The sequence below is a fragment of the Biomphalaria glabrata genome, chromosome 6 (assembly GCF_947242115.1).
Source record: "Biomphalaria glabrata chromosome 6, xgBioGlab47.1, whole genome shotgun sequence".
Taxonomy (NCBI): domain Eukaryota; kingdom Metazoa; phylum Mollusca; class Gastropoda; family Planorbidae; genus Biomphalaria; species Biomphalaria glabrata.
In genome coordinates, this window is record NC_074716.1 from 32,423,329 (window position 1) to 32,440,332 (window position 17,004).

Sequence of the window (17,004 nt, forward strand, 5' to 3'; positions counted from 1 at the left end):
AAAAGTTTGACTCTAGTAAAAAAATATATATATAAACATTGCTGCTATTATTTCAGCTTTTGTAATTTTTTGTTTGTTTCTGAAAATAGACAACCTTTTATAGTTCAGACAAACAAAACACGTAAAAGTTGTGGATTGTGTCATTGAACACAATACAGTCACACACACAAACAAATACATTCATTTGAAAAAGTCTGTAATTGTGCTCAAGGAAAAGAAAAAGAAAATCATTAATTTCTTATTAATGCGAATGAGTCAGGCGTGGGCATTCGGTCTCTTTACTTAAGTTAATTAATAGTGTACTTTCAGACGATAATAGACTATAGGCTACTTATTAAACAGATGTTTAGAAAGCTATGATAATGTACAAACCTTTTTTCTCTTCTACCCTTTCATCACCTTTCTAAGATAATTATAGAAGGAACACTCCCTAATAAACTCATACAAATAGAAAACTATTCACAGAGCATTACAGCTTATCTAGGTTTTAGGCAGATCTCGATCTATATTTCCACAGATTGAGGTTGTAACAGGTCTAGCTCTATAAGAGTCTAGTTTAAAGAGATCTAGGTTTAGTAATCTAGATATAGGGTTCAGTAGATCAAGATCTGAGCACATCTATGGTTACCAGTCGTCAGGTGAAATGAGGACTTGTCCTCCTTTTCGAGGTCGTGTTCTCTGTCCGGCAGACATTGGCGAAAAATGTAAAATATTTGGCTCTATTTACTCTTTAGTTCACTGCAATGGCATGTTATTAAACAATCGAATACAATCAAATCACAAACTTATTTTTAAACAATGGATTGTCAAGCATACAGTGCCTAAAAGAACAGGGTATTGTCATATAAATAAGATATAGATATAATTGTTTTATCAGTAAACACAGACCTACTCGAACTTGAAAAATGTCTTACTTTTCGATAATCATCAAAAACGTTGAGAATATTCAAGATGGTGTTTTCTTAGTTTTAATTTTATCGGTTATTCCTATTAAAGATGGCCTGGGACTGCGTCAGGGCAGGGTTGGAGTCAAGGACAATCCGAAACCATCTAGTGATAGTCCAGAGCACATACCACATGATCAGGCCTTCATCCTGGCTGTGCTCCTTTGTAAGACTTATCCTTCTTTCTGTCCTAATTTGGCGTGAAGATGAATGGTAACATTAAGCACATCTAGATTAGATCCCTACAAAGTTAGTTCTATAGTGAAACTAAAGCTCAATCCATACTAAATCATTTTTTTTAAACTGATAGATTGCAAAACTACATGAATAGAACCATGTGGTAGGGAAGATTCCAATGGTTGTTGTTGTTTTTTTTTTACTTGTACTCTCCTTTAACGTTGTATAAATGGTTGCACTTTATTGTGTTATAGTTGTTTATATCAATTCACTCTTTCTGTCTGTCTGTCTGGTAAAAATTGCGTAAACGTTATTTCACACACACCCATTCTCGGATCAAGTTGAAACTTTGCACAATTATTTATTGTCATAGACAAAAAGTAAATCAGTTGTTTTTTTTTTTTTATTTAATAGTCAATTAATTACTGGTAATTAATTTTGTATATGCCAACAAGAGAAATGAATCCTTATTTATTCACAGGTACGGCTAAATATGTAGCGTTTCCTCCCCTTAGATAATTGAACATGCTATTTCTGACACACTTATTTTTTGGATCAATTTGAAACTTTATACAATTATTTATTGTACTAAACAAAACATGTGTCAATTACAAAATTAACCAATTAGTCAATTAATTATCTGTAATTATTTTGTCATTGTTATTTTGTTTGATATCGAGTAAGGAAAATAACTTCTAACTTCTAGAGAAATATAGTTGTAAGCAGTTGTTACGTGCGCAGCCTAGTGTGAATGTGGAATGGTGCGAATGTGTGTTGAAAGGGGTAGAGAGGATGGAATCCGAAAATGAAGGAATGCAATCAAAGTTATTATTAACACATGATTAATTGTAACTCAAGTTTAAAGTCATCATATTCTACCATATATGAGTCTGTTATTGTATCATCTCATCTGTACGTAACAGCCAGTGATTATACTAATGAATGTACGCAACGTTACGGCGTTCGGCACTTTTTCAATCTTGGAAAAAAAATATTACTTTTCTTGTATTTTAACATTTAGTATTAATTTATTAGTAGTTAAAAGTTAGGCAATCCATTACTGAGCACCGGCATTTTTTTTTACCGAAAAAGCACTGGTGGTAAGTGAAAAGTTCTTTACCTTAGATTACCTTTATTTTTTTTAAAAAAAGGGATTTTTTCAAAATATTTTGCTTGTATTTCTTAAGGACCTAACTGTCTACAAGACCAACTGATAATGAGGATGTCATATGATCAACACAACAAAAATATCATCAAGCGTCGCTGTGTGTCAGCTGGTGAGGTTGACCAATATTGTATTTCTCCAAGGAAAAAAATTGTTATAAAATTTCGCGTTATTTTTTTAATTTATTAAAAGTAATTATTAAAAGTTAGGATTATTTAAAAAAAGAAGACCTAATATCTATAAATCTTGTGGTTTTTTTTTTAAATAAATACTATGTAGGTTTGATTTGTAAATAGCTTTCTCAACAACATTTTGAGATATGTCATGCTCATAAACTAAGATTTAACCTTTTGCAAGTGATACAAGGAGTTGTGAGAGAGAATTTAGCCACCGTAAAGTCTAGAGGAAAAATATGTTCTTCCACATTACTGTCATCTTTGATGGATGTCACCCTGTGGGTCCGAGTCCCACTCCCAACCCCACCTCCTTTATCCACGCCACTGCCTGGCTTGCTGGCTTGAAAACAAAATCTATAATCCCCCCAAAAAGTAAACATGTCTCTACTCTGGTTAAAGTTAAAATAATTGGCATTCACGCCCTCCTTCTCTTGTATTTAATGCTTTTGGCTCGTTAACTTGTTACTAATGGATAAGGAAGTCATCCTTCAGTGTGGCCAGCACAATGATTTCTGCTCATACAATTCTTAACAACTAGCAACTGAGATCACCCAATAACATCGTGTTCTGTGAAAATAATCTCAATGAAGATTCGAACTCTGTAATTTCAGCTAGACAATGAGCCGTCGCTTGCACCGAGTATGCCGCATATTGTCATTAAAAAGAAATGTAACACTATGATCGATTTACAGCATGATTCATACCTATCCTCCTCTTCTCACCCTTCCCTGCAGCCTAGAGTTATGTCACACCTGAATCGCCATGTCAACATACGGAACAGCTTGGACAAACCCTCTAAAAGACAGCTCACTCTGGACGAGACACTTGCTTGTGTGTGTGTGTTTGTTTGTGAGGGAATAGATTATGTACTCACGCATGAAAACACGCTGACACAAACACACAGAGATTCATACACACACAATTACTATTTCATGCTAACACTTTGAAGTGTCAAATGTAATTTAAATATGGCGCTAAAAGGGCGCAGACTTATATTGAACTTAATATGGAGATTCTAAAAAAAAAGAAACTGTTTAAAACCAAGTCCTTAGCAACTAAAACAAAAAAAAAATAGTAACAATAATAATAAAAATAACAAGTTAAGGAGACAACAGTGAAATGTGTGTCTCTAAAACAAAAGTGCTGCTGTTCAAAGTCTACGCTGTACTAGATTGAGGCAACAAATAGCTTTTTTAGCAGCCCCCGAAAGGGGAAAAGACGCTTTTAGTTTTGTGTGGAAAGTCTGTCCGTCCGTCCCGTTTAGATCTCGTAAGCTAGAAAAGATAGTGAAAATCCGACATCACAATATTTTAGACCATTCTAAGTTCTGATGCAACGGCTACTGTTTTCTTTTCTGAAAGCGAAAAATCTAATTTTTTAAATCACTTATGCAAGCAGTTTTTGCATAAAAATACACCACTTTTACAACTATTCACTATTAATAGTAATTAACACTTCGAGCTCTTAATTAAGGGGGTCCACTAATTTGCATACTTTCGACACATTTATGTTAATGGTTGTAGGTTTTTTGTCCAAAAAAAATTTTTTTTATTAAGTTGTGTAAGTTCTGTTATACTAAGTACTATCTTTACACACACACACAAAATTACTATTTTTTTAAAGAGAAAAAATCTATTTAGTATGCATATAAGTTGGGCATAATTTAAAACAACAATTAATAAGTAGTTTTTCATATTATCATGTGAACTTGAGAGCCTACTGACAATAGAATGACAATTAACTAAAGATTTATTTTTTTCTTGAGGATTTGAATAAGAGATTGACCCTTTACAAAACAATTAGATCAATTAGATATTCATTATAAGACATCAGTTAGACCATGTTCACATCTAACTTCACATTCACTTTCACCTATCCTTTGGTCTGCTAGACCGCTGGGGCATCACATAATATCTGTTAACCTTTTTTCTCCATTATTTTCTGTCTTTTGTCTTTGATAGAATTTCATTCTGATAATATTGAAACATGTCTGGATGGACCACTTGGGAGGCCGATTTTCAGTTTGAGTTTCCACACAAACTGTCTTTGTAACCTTGTTTAAATTGTCTTATTATTACTAATGTGCCAATGTTGTAGTCTCATTTTTTATTCGAAACTTTGCAGTAAATAAGTAAGTTTCAAATGTCTTTTATGCTAATGGCGTACACCAATCCTAGAACAGACTTTTCGGACCACCTTCCACAGCGTCCATCTCTTTTCACGTGCCCATAGGCCTTCTTACTAGCAAGTAGACACAAATTATAGGTGTTCATCAAAATGAAAGCATGCATTTTGTGTCATACAGTGGTACATTTTTTATATGTATTGTTGTAATAATATTTTTTTTATTTTTGACAAGAAACTTTGTATTTGTTATTAAAGTTCAGCAATAATATTTTTTATTATCTTTGACATGAAACTGTATATCTGCAGATTTAAATTCAGCAAAAATATTTTTTTATTTTTGACATGAAACTTGGTCTTTGTTGACTTAAGTTTAGCAATAATATTTTTTTATTATTTTTTTTACATGAAACTTTGCATTTTTGACTAAAATTCAATTCTACCTTTACATGATGGTCTAAAAACATTGTTTATCTGTATTATGTAACAAGGTATCACAAATGCATACATATTACATACAAGACATTTTCAAAGGAAAAAAATAAAATATTTATTAAAAATCTACGTCATTCTACCAGATCCAATGCCAGAGCAGAGCACCTAGAGCTTCCAGGTTGTTCAGAGCCCTGCGTCCAAAAAGACTGCAAAGGAACCCATCACACGCATTGGGATCTTTGATGTTGATCTTTCCACCAAGGCAGTAAACGTCTTCTCCTGTGACTCCATCCTTAAGATCAAACTTAACAACGTAATCTCCCTGAGAAAACAAATACAGTAGAACTTCAAATTTTTGTTTTGTTCGTGTTTTATTATATTTTTTTTTACAAACAATAAAGCTTTAAATCAACATTCAAACTAAAACTGCGTACCGCTTAAAAGGTGAGACTTAATCTGACTTAATATTTGGGGAGTTACCGACAGAAATCTCTAGTTATTATGGACAAAGCTAATCCCTCTTTACATATCAGACAGATTTGCAGTGCAATGGTATGTAGAGCTTTGATTGATGGAATAAATTCCAGATGTACGTCAAAGAAAGTCAAGGCATGAAGACGAGTGATGTGATAGGGTAAACACTATGTAGAACATGCGTCACTCACACTACTGGCCATCACAATATAAAAGGAGTTAATATATTGTTAAGAGCCTGCATTGCGCACTGTCATTAGGCGCGAGACTGTGCACCACAGGACATTGATCTAGGATGTAACCAAGAAAGAAGTGTTGTACTGAGGACTTAGTTGAATATTTGTTATCGAGCTTCTGTTGTTATCTTATTAAACTAGTGTTTTTATAAACTCCTTCCGTTGAGGTTCTTTGAGCTCACTGTTGGCTAAGTTACAGCATTATTATAGGTAGGAGCCTGTGGTTTAAATAATAGTTATATAGACCGAAAAATAATTCATTTAGCTAAACATAAAAGAAGTCTCAGCCAGTCACACTAAATAGGAGATGTTGACACGAATCCATTTAGATCAAATGTTTGCATTCATTCGACCACTTTGAGTTCTGTTCTCACCAGTGCTAAAGTAGACCAGCTGGTTAGTTTCGTTATGTCCGGTACTTGGAACGTCTGGTTGATCAGATCGTAAGTCCCTGGCTGTATTGTATCACATGTACAGGGGATGTTGTTGTCTATCAGCTGTTGTGGACAGCTGCTGTTCTTAAAATAGTCCAGAAGATGACAAACATCATACGTGCTGTAGACAGAAATAGATGTTTTCAGACAGTTGAATGACATATTGACAGAGAAGTAAACCCAGTGTTTACATGCTATAAACATAGTTATAAACGTGTTGATAATAAAAGTCAAAATTCTACAAATATTATTAAATCACAGAAGTGACTTTGAAGCTTAACCTACACTCCAACTTTCTTTCGAAAATGGAAAAAGCAAACTAATATCTGTATTAATTTGTTAATTAAATGTTATTATTCTATAATTAATATATGTAATAGTAGGCCTAGGTGTATTTAAAGTTAGATCTAATACGAATGTCTGTCAAGCTAACGGATGACTACGAAACATTTTGTAGACTCACACAATGAGCAATGTTAACTATGGCTGTTCTTCAAATCAGAAAAAAAAAAACTGAAACGAAGATTCATATTATTAACCGAGAAATCCTTATCGCCTAATTGTACTTATTCATCTCAATATGTCACATCGTACCACTAATGTAATAAAAAAAAAAGATATTTATAATGCCTCAGCTCTATCTCACACGCAAACACACACACACACACTAAAACACACACTTCGGACTTGCCTTCAGCACTGAAGATTAGTGATAGTGAGTCTTTAAAAAAAAAAAAAAAAAACACTATTAAGACGGCAGAGGATGGAGTCCGGCATAGTTAACGATTATCTTTTCCCCACGTTCCATACAAATACAAAAAAAATAAGCAAGTTAGTGTCACATTAGATAAGAATGAACCAGTCATTCACACAAATTCCGGATTTAGAGATTAAAGAGGCCTTACAATTTTGTTTGACCGAGACTTATGACACTTGAGCCCCAACTCACCAACTGCCAATATTATCAGTGCAAGGAATATTTATGAGGGCGATGATCTCCCTTTGGATCAAAACTTTCATTCTGAGACCTCCGACTGGCACTGGTCTGTTGACTGTCACTGACACAGAAACTGTCAAGGATCCAGGGGAGTTAATTGGATAAGGTACAAAACTATAACTGTTTAATGTTAGCAGAGGCTGAGTATTGTTTCCATCTGAAAAAAAAAAGAAAAAAAAAGTGAACCATTGATGGGCATATTTGTGAGCCGGCATTGTATGCACTAAGTTAACATTGGTGTTTAGTCATTCATAAAAGTTTGGAGGTTTCAAAAGAAATGGTTTCAAAATGGATCAGGAAAACAGGAAAATGGAGTGCACACAAATCTTTCAAAGGTAAATGTAACAGTTACTTATTTCTCTGTTGAAACCAATCTCTTTGTTAACTTTTTGTTTTATGATATTTTGTCACAAGTAATATAAAATTTTCATTAAAAAAAAAATCCATTACTAGGTTATTCCAATAAAATCGGATAGTATCTAATTGAATTGGATTGTATCTGATCTTAACCGCTTATCTTTATCTCTATCTATAAACACATGTCAGCCACATGCCTAAGAACATTCTGAAAGGAGTCAGTCCCAAGGGACGCCTAAGACTAAACTACAGTTGCATTCACATACACACGAACTGTGGCAAACTTTGCCTCTCCAGAATAGGCTTTTTTAGTCAGACCAGATTCTGAAGAAACAACCAATACCAGTCATCCTGGCGCATCCATGGCCTTTTTAGGCAGAAGGAGCCATACTTAACAACATAACAAAACCTAGGAGTATATTATAAGCAGCATGGGCGTAGCCAGGATTTTTTTTTCGGGGGGGGGGGTATATCAGCGAAAAAAAAATTATATGTATTTATGTGTGTGTTTGTATATAATCTTTATTACATTCTGACCCTTCATTCTTTCGGAAGACGTTTATTGTGCCCTAAAATAGGTTCTTCCTGGAGTTAGTGGGAAAATTTTAGATTCCCTGACATTGTTAGCAAGGGGGTCTACCGCCAAGCACTATTTCTGGTATTGAAAGCCAACAAAATGCATATTCTGAGGTATTTACAGTGCATTTTCCTGCTATTAACAAGTTTATTTTCTAAAACCTAATGTGCTATTCTTACTGACTTAGACCCTCCCGCGCCGTTTGGCGAATTTGCCGTCAAGCTGTTTCCATAAAAATCTGTCACTGGTAATGTCTGAAGCTTCTTCCCACCTGCTGTAAGGACCTCCATGAATGTGTGGCGCCAAGTTGTACTTAATAGGAGGTCATCGCAACTCTTATTATGAGTAATTCATTTTGTTGGAGAACATGTCCTTGATTTAGACCCGATCTCTATAACTAACTCCTAAAATCTGTCTTAGTTATCTTTGTTGAGCCACATTTAGTGTTTTTACAATTTCGCAGATTACTATTCACTGCACTTTATTAATGGAGCACCGCCACTGGTAGAAATGTGTAATCTCTCTTGAATACGCTCTTAAAATTAAGTAACTGTAGTTTGCTTTAGATTTTATACCGAAAAGGGAAGTTTTAAAAATCATCTGTTGGGGGTTTTAAACTAAAAAATCTCTCGAGTTTTTTTTTATAATTCAAAACCCCATTTGGCTACGGTCATCGAATTTGGTAACTCTAGTTTGCTTTAGAATAATATTGAAGATACAGGTTTTCCACCTCAAAAGGCTCTGTAAGGGGATTATAAACTCAAAACCATCAGGAGGAGAGGGGTTTAAACTCAAAACCCCAATTGGCTTGGCTACTCTCAAATAATTTTTGGGTGTAATTTGCTTTTTTTATATTGAAGAGGTATTTTTTAGCATCAAACCCCTCTGAAGGGGGGTTTAAACTCAAAGCCCCATTTTGGCAAAGCTCATAGCATTTTAGTGCGTAATTTGCTTTTTTTTTTTACATTGAAGATGTATTTAATTTAATTGGGGGATTTAACTGTAAAAACCCCTGGTAGGGGGTTTTAAACTCGACCCCCCCCCCCTGTTAGAGGGTTTTAAACTCAAAACCCCCGATAGGGGGTTTTAAACTCAAAACGGCCTGGTTGTGCTGGGACAAGTGATGATTTAGTATTAAAATCTCACCTAAAATAAACAAAATCAAAGCAAAAAATCAGTCACTAAATTCCGATCCCCCCCCCTGCGGGAGGGGGGGATTTCATTTCGGGGGGAGGGGGGGTTGAACCCCCCAAACCCCCCCTGGCTACGTCCATGATAAGCAGTTTAAAGAAAAGAATCCTGCATGAGAAAGAAAGAATTTTGATTTTGTTAGAGATTTGTATTTACGACAGAAAAACTGTGTTTGGTGTATCCGGTGTGCAGAACTGTTGATAATCTTCAGAAGGTCTAGGATCAGTTCTGTGGACCTTTTTAGCACTGCAAGAGTCAAATGTTCTAAGCATAGACTTATATATACTAGATCTAGACTGGACATGGAGACTTTTTAACACTACAAAAAATATAGTGAAAATTTTTTAGAAAGTTGGATCAAGGCGTTGTTTTGTAAAGTAGGTAAAAGAAGTAAATTTATTTTTTTAAACCCTAAACTATGTAAAATATAATTTAATTTTTTAGATTTAGATCTAATAATTGAACATCAAAAATAAGAGTACTCTTATCTCATAATTATTTTTTTTGCAATTTCTAGATACTGTTATAACTCCGCCATGCGCACCGCCATAAAGACTAGTGCTAGAAGGTGCGCACTGTGATAGACTAGACCTAAAAGGATGTGAACATTAGAAAGAGAACGATTTCCGCCCACGGAGAGAGCCAATATGGAGATGCTGTACTCAAGGCAGATGTCCTTTGTGTTTGTCATGTCTCTATGTAAATAAACGTCTATGTCCTCGTTGAGTTGCCTCACTTAAGTTATTACAATTGGTCTCAGAAGTGGGATTTATAGGCAACTCAACGAGAGGAGGTAGGATTAGATCTCTATGGCATCGCTGAAGCTATTAAATCAGCTCTTAATTAAAGAGCTAAGACAAGAGCTTCGAGACCGAGGTTTAAAACCTGTCGGTAGCAGGGAAACGCTCATGGCTCGTCTGCGGCAAGCTCTGATCGATGAAGAGGAAGATCCAGAGACCTATCAATTTGAAATTGAGCCTGGGATTGTTGATGTAATGGGCAAGATCCAAGACTGTGGGGATGCATTTAAGGAACAATTGAACATGATTAGGAATAAGATGAGGAGCATGATGTGGAACAAAGTAGATGAAAGTGTGTTGCCAGTAGAAGGCCAAATAGACCAAAGTGATAACATTGTGTCGCTGGCAAAAGGAGGAATAAACTCGTTAGGAAAGGAGCAGTTGCCTGGTCAGGACTGTGGCTGCACAAACAGTGGTGATGGAGGCGCTGGGGATTGGAGCGCCGTCTGTGACTGTGTTGCGGGCAAGTCTGTCGGGGGTGACTTTCAAGGCGAGAAACGTGACGACGATTGCTTCGACGATCTGAACGGTATGTTTCAAATCGAAAGGAAAGAAACAAATGAAGAAACAAGAGAAGTCTGTTATGTGCCTGAAAAGTTTGTTCCTGTTGCACCTGTTACCAGTATCTCGATGAGCCGGACAGATCAAGACAACGTTGGGTCTGCGTCCAAGCTTTCTGCTGTGGACCTTAAAGACCTCTGTTTATCTGTCAGTACCTTTGGCGAGAATTCAAACCATGAAAGCCTGAAGACCGTTTCTGATTCCTTGCCTTGGATGTCATCGGGGGAAATTACGAATACGGGCCCCAACAATGGCCGAGACAGAAACAACGAATTAGACTTTGGCAGCTGCATAAGAATGAACTCGATGCTAGGCAGCTGCATCCAGGCGATTAACTTGAACTGTATATGCGGCGTCCTGCGGGGACAGTGCACATGCCAAGAAACCCAGCTACAAGATCTGAACTTGACAGAAATGTGTACTTCTGCCCACATCAGTGAAAGTGACTTGAACGGTTGTGAATTAATTCCAGCGAAACCTGATGTAGCGGTGGATGAACATTACAAGGATGCTTCATGGGCATACCTTACAGATGAGGCTGAGAAAGACTATGTGCCTGAAACAGATGAGGCTGAGAAAGACTATGTGCCTGAAACCATGGCTACCAGTGGGCCTACAACTGTGTCACGAGACATCCATGGAAAAGGTCCGCTGACTCAGCGTCTTGGAACAACAACCCTGCAATCTACAGTGATCGCCACAACCTCCATTTGTGTTAAGTGGCTGGCATCAGAGACTACCGTCATTAAGTCGAAGCAGCGACCACGTTATCGTCTCAAGCATAGACTGGCCAACTGGAAGAAGAGAAAGCAGCGACCACGATATCGTTTCAAGCATAGACTGGCCAACTGGCAGAAGAGAAAGCGACGGCCGCGGAAAAATGTGCAGATGGCTTTGTGGGCAACAGACACCCTAACGTCTGTGGTTCCCACCGATCGACCTCCACCTAAACTGTCACAGCTCCACTGCACTGTTTCTTTTCGGGACGAAAAGCTCTAAGAAGGGGGCAATGTTATAACTCCGCCATGCGCACCGCCATAAAGACTAGTGCTAGAAGGTGCGCACTGTGATAGACTAGACCTAAAAGGATGTGAACATTAGAAAGAGAACGATTTCCGCCCACGGAGAGAGCCAATATGGAGATGCTGTACTCAAGGCAGATGCCCTTTGTGTTTGTCATGTCTCTATGTAAATAAACGTCTATGTCCTCGTTGAGTTGCCTCACTTAAGTTATTACAATACATAATCTAGAAAGATCTAGGTAATCAATCTATTTAAATGTACATAAGATTATTTAAATCAACATGAATTATTTCCATCTAGGATTTCTGAAACATTATCTCAATGGAAACAAACAGGAGTGTAGTTGTTTTTTTTTACTTAAAACTAAAGCAAAGTTTGTATCAAAATTCTTTTTAAAAAACAACATTTGAATCAATATTTTAATCAATGAGTTATTTAATAAATAGAAAACATATTTTGTAATGAGCCAATGATACTTTTTCCATTGTGATCTTAGATGCAAATCCTGTTTTACCAATGTGCAAATCTATGAATGAAGCTTGAGTTATTAATGAAGTCTGTGATCTTTTTGAAGAAAATTACCTTCCCTAAAGTTTTTCATTGAAAAGTGGAGCATTTTTTTTTAAATAAAATATAGCTTTTATATAGCGCTACTTTCATGCTTATAGTATGCTCAGAGCGATATGGTCCAATCTTTGTTTGTGGACCAGTGGGAGGGGGTATCTGAGAGGTTTTCCGTTCTGTCTTTAGGCCCTCAGTAAATACAACTCTGCTCGAGTCGGGTGTTGAACCTCAAGACCCCTTCAAAGGTAGCCAAGCCAAGCCAAGCTCAAGCGTACTTAACCTCTCGACCACTGCTTGCATAGATATATTTTTTTTAAATTAAATGGTTCACTTTCAGAAAACAAAAAATTAGCCGTTGCATCAGACCTTTGAATGATTTAAAAAATCATGATGTCCGATTTTCATTTTCTGTTCTAGTTTATGAGATCTACACTTGACGAACGGACGGATAGACGCGCAGTCAGACCACATAAAACTATTAGAGGCTATTACACGTTGGGGGGGGCGCCAATTTTTCATAGTTGATGGGGACTGTTTTTACTATCATGCAACTCTTAACAAAATTGAAATTTAAACTTACTACATTCTGTAAGATTCATTTTCCGAGAGAAACTGGGAACAACAGCTACTGCCACAGTGAACAAGAATACCCACAAATTCATTTTGTTCCTAGATCTATCTGTTCTGCCTTCCAAATAAACTCTCCAACGACCGAGATTGAAGAAGAATTGTGTACGCTATGAGAGAATTAAAATTGCAGTGCTATATGGGACCAAATAATCAGAGGCGACATCTATAGAAATAGTAAGTGTTTTTAATTTTCTTCATTCCTTTTCCAGAGTATAGGGTTCAGATAGCCAGTCTTAGATCAGAGTTGAACTGCGCGGTGGCTTCCAGATCTGCGTTTTGCTACTTCCAAGAAGAGATAGAAAACTGCATTTTATTCATTTTTTGACTGTTTCGGAGATTGATGCATCGACGGCGCAAAACAAAAGTAATCTGTCATGCAGCTAACTCTATTCCACTCTTTGATTTTTCTTATTCTAAGAGACTTATCATTTCTTAATGTAGAGATGGGATTTTCAGTACAATGTAAGCCTATTACATTCAAAATTGAGAGAAAATGATTATATTTAAAAATGCATACCAACAAGTCTTTGGGCCGCCTCTGAAACAAATCTAAACTTAGATCTTTTATCTTATCCAATGACCAGGTGTTGGGTTCTCTTCATTACAAGAGATAGAAAACAGAAGAAACTCCAAGTTGTAATACAAAGTGATACGTCATCCAAATCTTCGTCTACCTGGCAGACTTACTTTATAGAAACAATTGTCTCATGTTATATAAATACGTCAACAAGCAGTGTCATATAGCAGACATAGAAATAACAAGAGTTCATAGAGAGTTAGTAAAGATAAAGATTAAATATTAAACCATTGGGGCACCACACATAGTTTGACGACCGTCTTTCTCTTTCAATGACAGTTCCTTCCCTTCTTTTATGTTGTCTTTCCATAGCTCTGTCTGCCTTTTCTTCTTTTTCTTGGAAGGTTTTTGCGAGCAGCTCTGAGGACCTTGTGATATGGTCATAAAGTTTTAGTTTGCGTTTTTTTTTGGCAGTGGTTAGCAGGTCATCAAACCAAAATACTCGTACCTGACACACGGTGATTGTGGTAGGCTAGCACCGAAAGACTGGTAAATATGTACTATGACTCACGAGCTGATCGACAATGACTCGCGCGCTGTGAGACATTATTTTAAGACACCTTTGTTATGTGACACACTTCGGAGTTGAGACAATGTTTTAAGACACCCTTGTTATGTGACACACTTTCGGAGTTGAGACATTGTTTTAAGACACCTTTGCTATGTGACACACTTCCGGAGTTGAGACTCATTTGAGACACTATTAACTGTTTTTGAGACAAACTTCACTGTGTTGCTATTAGTTTTATCTCTCAATTAAATTAAACCTTTGATTATTTCTTATAATTGCTATCGATTCCTAAAGTTAACAACTTGCTAAGGGGATCAAAATAATGTTTAACTACTCAATTCACTTAATATTGATAGTTTTCGATCTTTAAAAAAATGATCACTCCACTTGTTTTGCAGTACAGTTAAAAGCTGAGCAAAAGGTCAAAGTTACGGGTCTTATCTCTACAACGAATGGAAGCGCTGCAAAATTTGAAACCATAAATCTAAAGGTCAATTGGCAGTGATGACCTTTAAATGTCTCCATGCTAATAGTGACTGGTTGCAAAGTGATGACACTTGTACACACGTTCAACATATATCAATACTCAACGCATGTATATGCAGCAATGATTTCAACATGTTAATGAAAAGAAATGAATTCAAGTCTATTTAGACTACCAAAGTGTAAGAAGTGAAAAGTGAGATTTCATTTCGAACAAAAGAAGAACGTCACTAGTGATGACCCAATTTTCGGCATCTCAATCCGCTGTACTGCATTACTTTCTATAGGTCTGTGATGTAGCCTAGTATATAGGAATTATCTTTCTAAACTGTTTGGGTCAACAAACGATGCAACTGGCTACAAACAATCACTTGAGGATTCCGGACGTATAGCATTCAACCATCAACCGACAATAATCAAAGACAATTACAAACTGTGAACCAAAAAATAGTACAAAATAAATATGTAGATACTTCTTATTATAATTTCTATCTTTTCTTGAAATTCATTCATCAGCATTAATTAACTCAAAGTTTACGTCATAATTCATTAGCCAATACAAACACACGCACAAACTCTCCATGACAGTGGGCTGTATTCTAAGAAGTAGTTCCACAGTGAAGAGAGACTACTTGTTTAGCTTCAATGTAGCAGTGTGTGGCACCAGTTCCTGGGACAATACCGAGTAGGCCTAGTTGTGGGGTAATGGTAGACGCGGCTTATATATGGTCACGTGAATGTTTAAGTTCCAAAACGTTATTCAACCTACGTCTGTGCAGCAGAGGCGAGGTGCTTCTGTTAACTTTATTAAAAGGTATTCACGTTTAGTTAAATCTGTCCCAGGTGTAGGCCTAAAATTTGTTGAGCAAGCCTATTTCATCAGAAGCGGACAGAAGTTTCGAGGGCCGAATTTGACCCGTGGGTCTTAGGTAGGGCATCCCTGTCCTTTTTCACGGAGACACTGTGCTCCGATGTTCAATAGTGTTCAAATCAAATTGACAGGCTGCTTACTCATGCAGAAGCTATGTAGAAACGGTTGTTTCGGTTGTGGTTCTTTTGTAACAAGTCTAAGTTGGGTTTAAAAAACAAACTTTAAAAAAGAGGACAATGTATTATTAAAAGACCGAGTCAATGCTAACATGAAAGGAAATAGTAGTGGAAGGTGGGAATAGGCTAATACAGACTAAACTTGCAGTAATGCAATGAAAGTGACATTAAAGTATCTTATATTATAGATCAATCGTGTTGGGAGTAAAATAAAAAGCTGGCTATATATAATGGCGCCATGTAAACGAAATAATTATCACTATCTTTTTTTTTTCATTACGATTGATGTAATCATTGTGCGAGTCAGTCATACAGTTTACACACATGGAGGTATCTCACTTGAAACTGGGCTTGATACCTGTTGATATGTATGCTATGCGCATTAAATATGCAAACTTTGATGTGACTATAACAATAATAATAATAATAATCTTTATTACCATAGGAAATTTGTTTTAGAATTGTGGATTACACATAAAAATGCATCATAAGAGCAAACAATTTATATGATAACACACAAAATATAATTCAAACACGCAGTTTCTACTAAACATTAGATATGAAATATACAACAGTAGGTTACATTTTCTTCAAGGATTTAATATCCAAAGGAATTATAGCGTTATTATAAGTATTTGTTTTTGTGAGCCGTGTCTTATAGTTCCTTTGTGATGATAAAATGTTAAGCATAATAAACATATTTACCATTTCATTTTTGGTCAACCCGAAATGTGAAAAGCCGATACCGGTAATCATGGGCGTAGCCAGGATTTTTTTTCGGGGGGGGGGTTTGGGAAGGTGAATTTTTTTCTCCCCCTCCCCCCCCCCCCCCCCCGCGAAAAAAAAATTATATGTATTTATGTGTGTGTGTGTGTACATAATCTTTATTACATTCTGACCCTTCATTCTTTCGGAAGACATTTATTGTGCCCTAGAATAGGTTCTTCCATGAGTTAGTGAAAAAATTGTAGATTCCCCAACATTACTAGCACTGGGGGAGCGCTAGGAGCACTATTTCTGATATTGAAAACCAACAAAATGCATATTCTGAGGTATCTACAGTGCATTTTCCTGCTATTAAAAAGTTCTATTTCAAAAACCTAATGTGCTATTCTTACTGACTTAGACCCTCACTGGTCGTTCGGCGCATTTGCCATCAAGCTGTTTCCATAAAATTGTGGACTCCCCGCCATTACTAGCAAGGGGGTCTGGGGGAGCGCCAGGAGCTCCCCAGCGCGCCGCCAACCACTATTTCTGGTATTGAAAGCCAACAAAATGCATATTCTGAGGTATCTACAGTCCGTTTTAATGCTATTAAAAAGTTTTATTTCAAAACCTAATGTGCTATTCTTACTGACTTAGACCCTCCCACGCCGTTCGGAGCATTTGACGTCAAGCAGTTTCCATAAAAATCTGTCACTGGTAATGTCTGAAGCCTCTTCCCACCTACCATGAGGACCTCCATGAATGAGTTGCGTCAAGTTGTACTAGGATATCATTGCATCTCTTCTTATGCGTAAT

The 17,004-nt window shown here is 36.5% G+C and overlaps 1 protein-coding gene across 1 annotated transcript; it reads right to left on the reverse strand.

Annotated features, from left to right (window-relative positions):
* Window positions 1-5,111: 5,111 nt before the first annotated feature.
* LOC106076271 (ganglioside GM2 activator-like) lies at window positions 5,112-13,078 on the reverse strand. Its single transcript, XM_056033758.1, has 4 exons — window positions 12,816-13,078; window positions 7,115-7,319; window positions 6,106-6,286; window positions 5,112-5,343 (listed from the first exon to the last, which is right to left on the reverse strand). The coding sequence occupies exons 1-4, from the start codon at window positions 12,895-12,897 to the stop codon at window positions 5,158-5,160; spliced, it is 654 nt and encodes a 217-aa protein (XP_055889733.1). The 5' UTR covers window positions 12,898-13,078; the 3' UTR covers window positions 5,112-5,157.
* Window positions 13,079-17,004: the final 3,926 nt, after the last annotated feature.

What these genes read in the sequence shown, in the direction of transcription:
- LOC106076271 (XM_056033758.1), bottom strand. Translation starts at nt 12,897, where the DNA reads ATGAATTTGTGGGTATTCTTGTTCACTGTGGCAGTAGCTGTTGTTCCC. An exon ending in ACTGATAATATTGGCAGTTG is followed by an intron (nt 6,287 to 7,114) that starts GTGAGTTGGGGC and finishes TTCTGTCTACAG; the next exon opens with CACGTATGATGTTTGTCATC. An exon ending in GCTGGTCTACTTTAGCACTG is followed by an intron (nt 5,344 to 6,105) that starts GTGAGAACAGAA and finishes TTGTTTTCTCAG; the next exon opens with GGAGATTACGTTGTTAAGTT.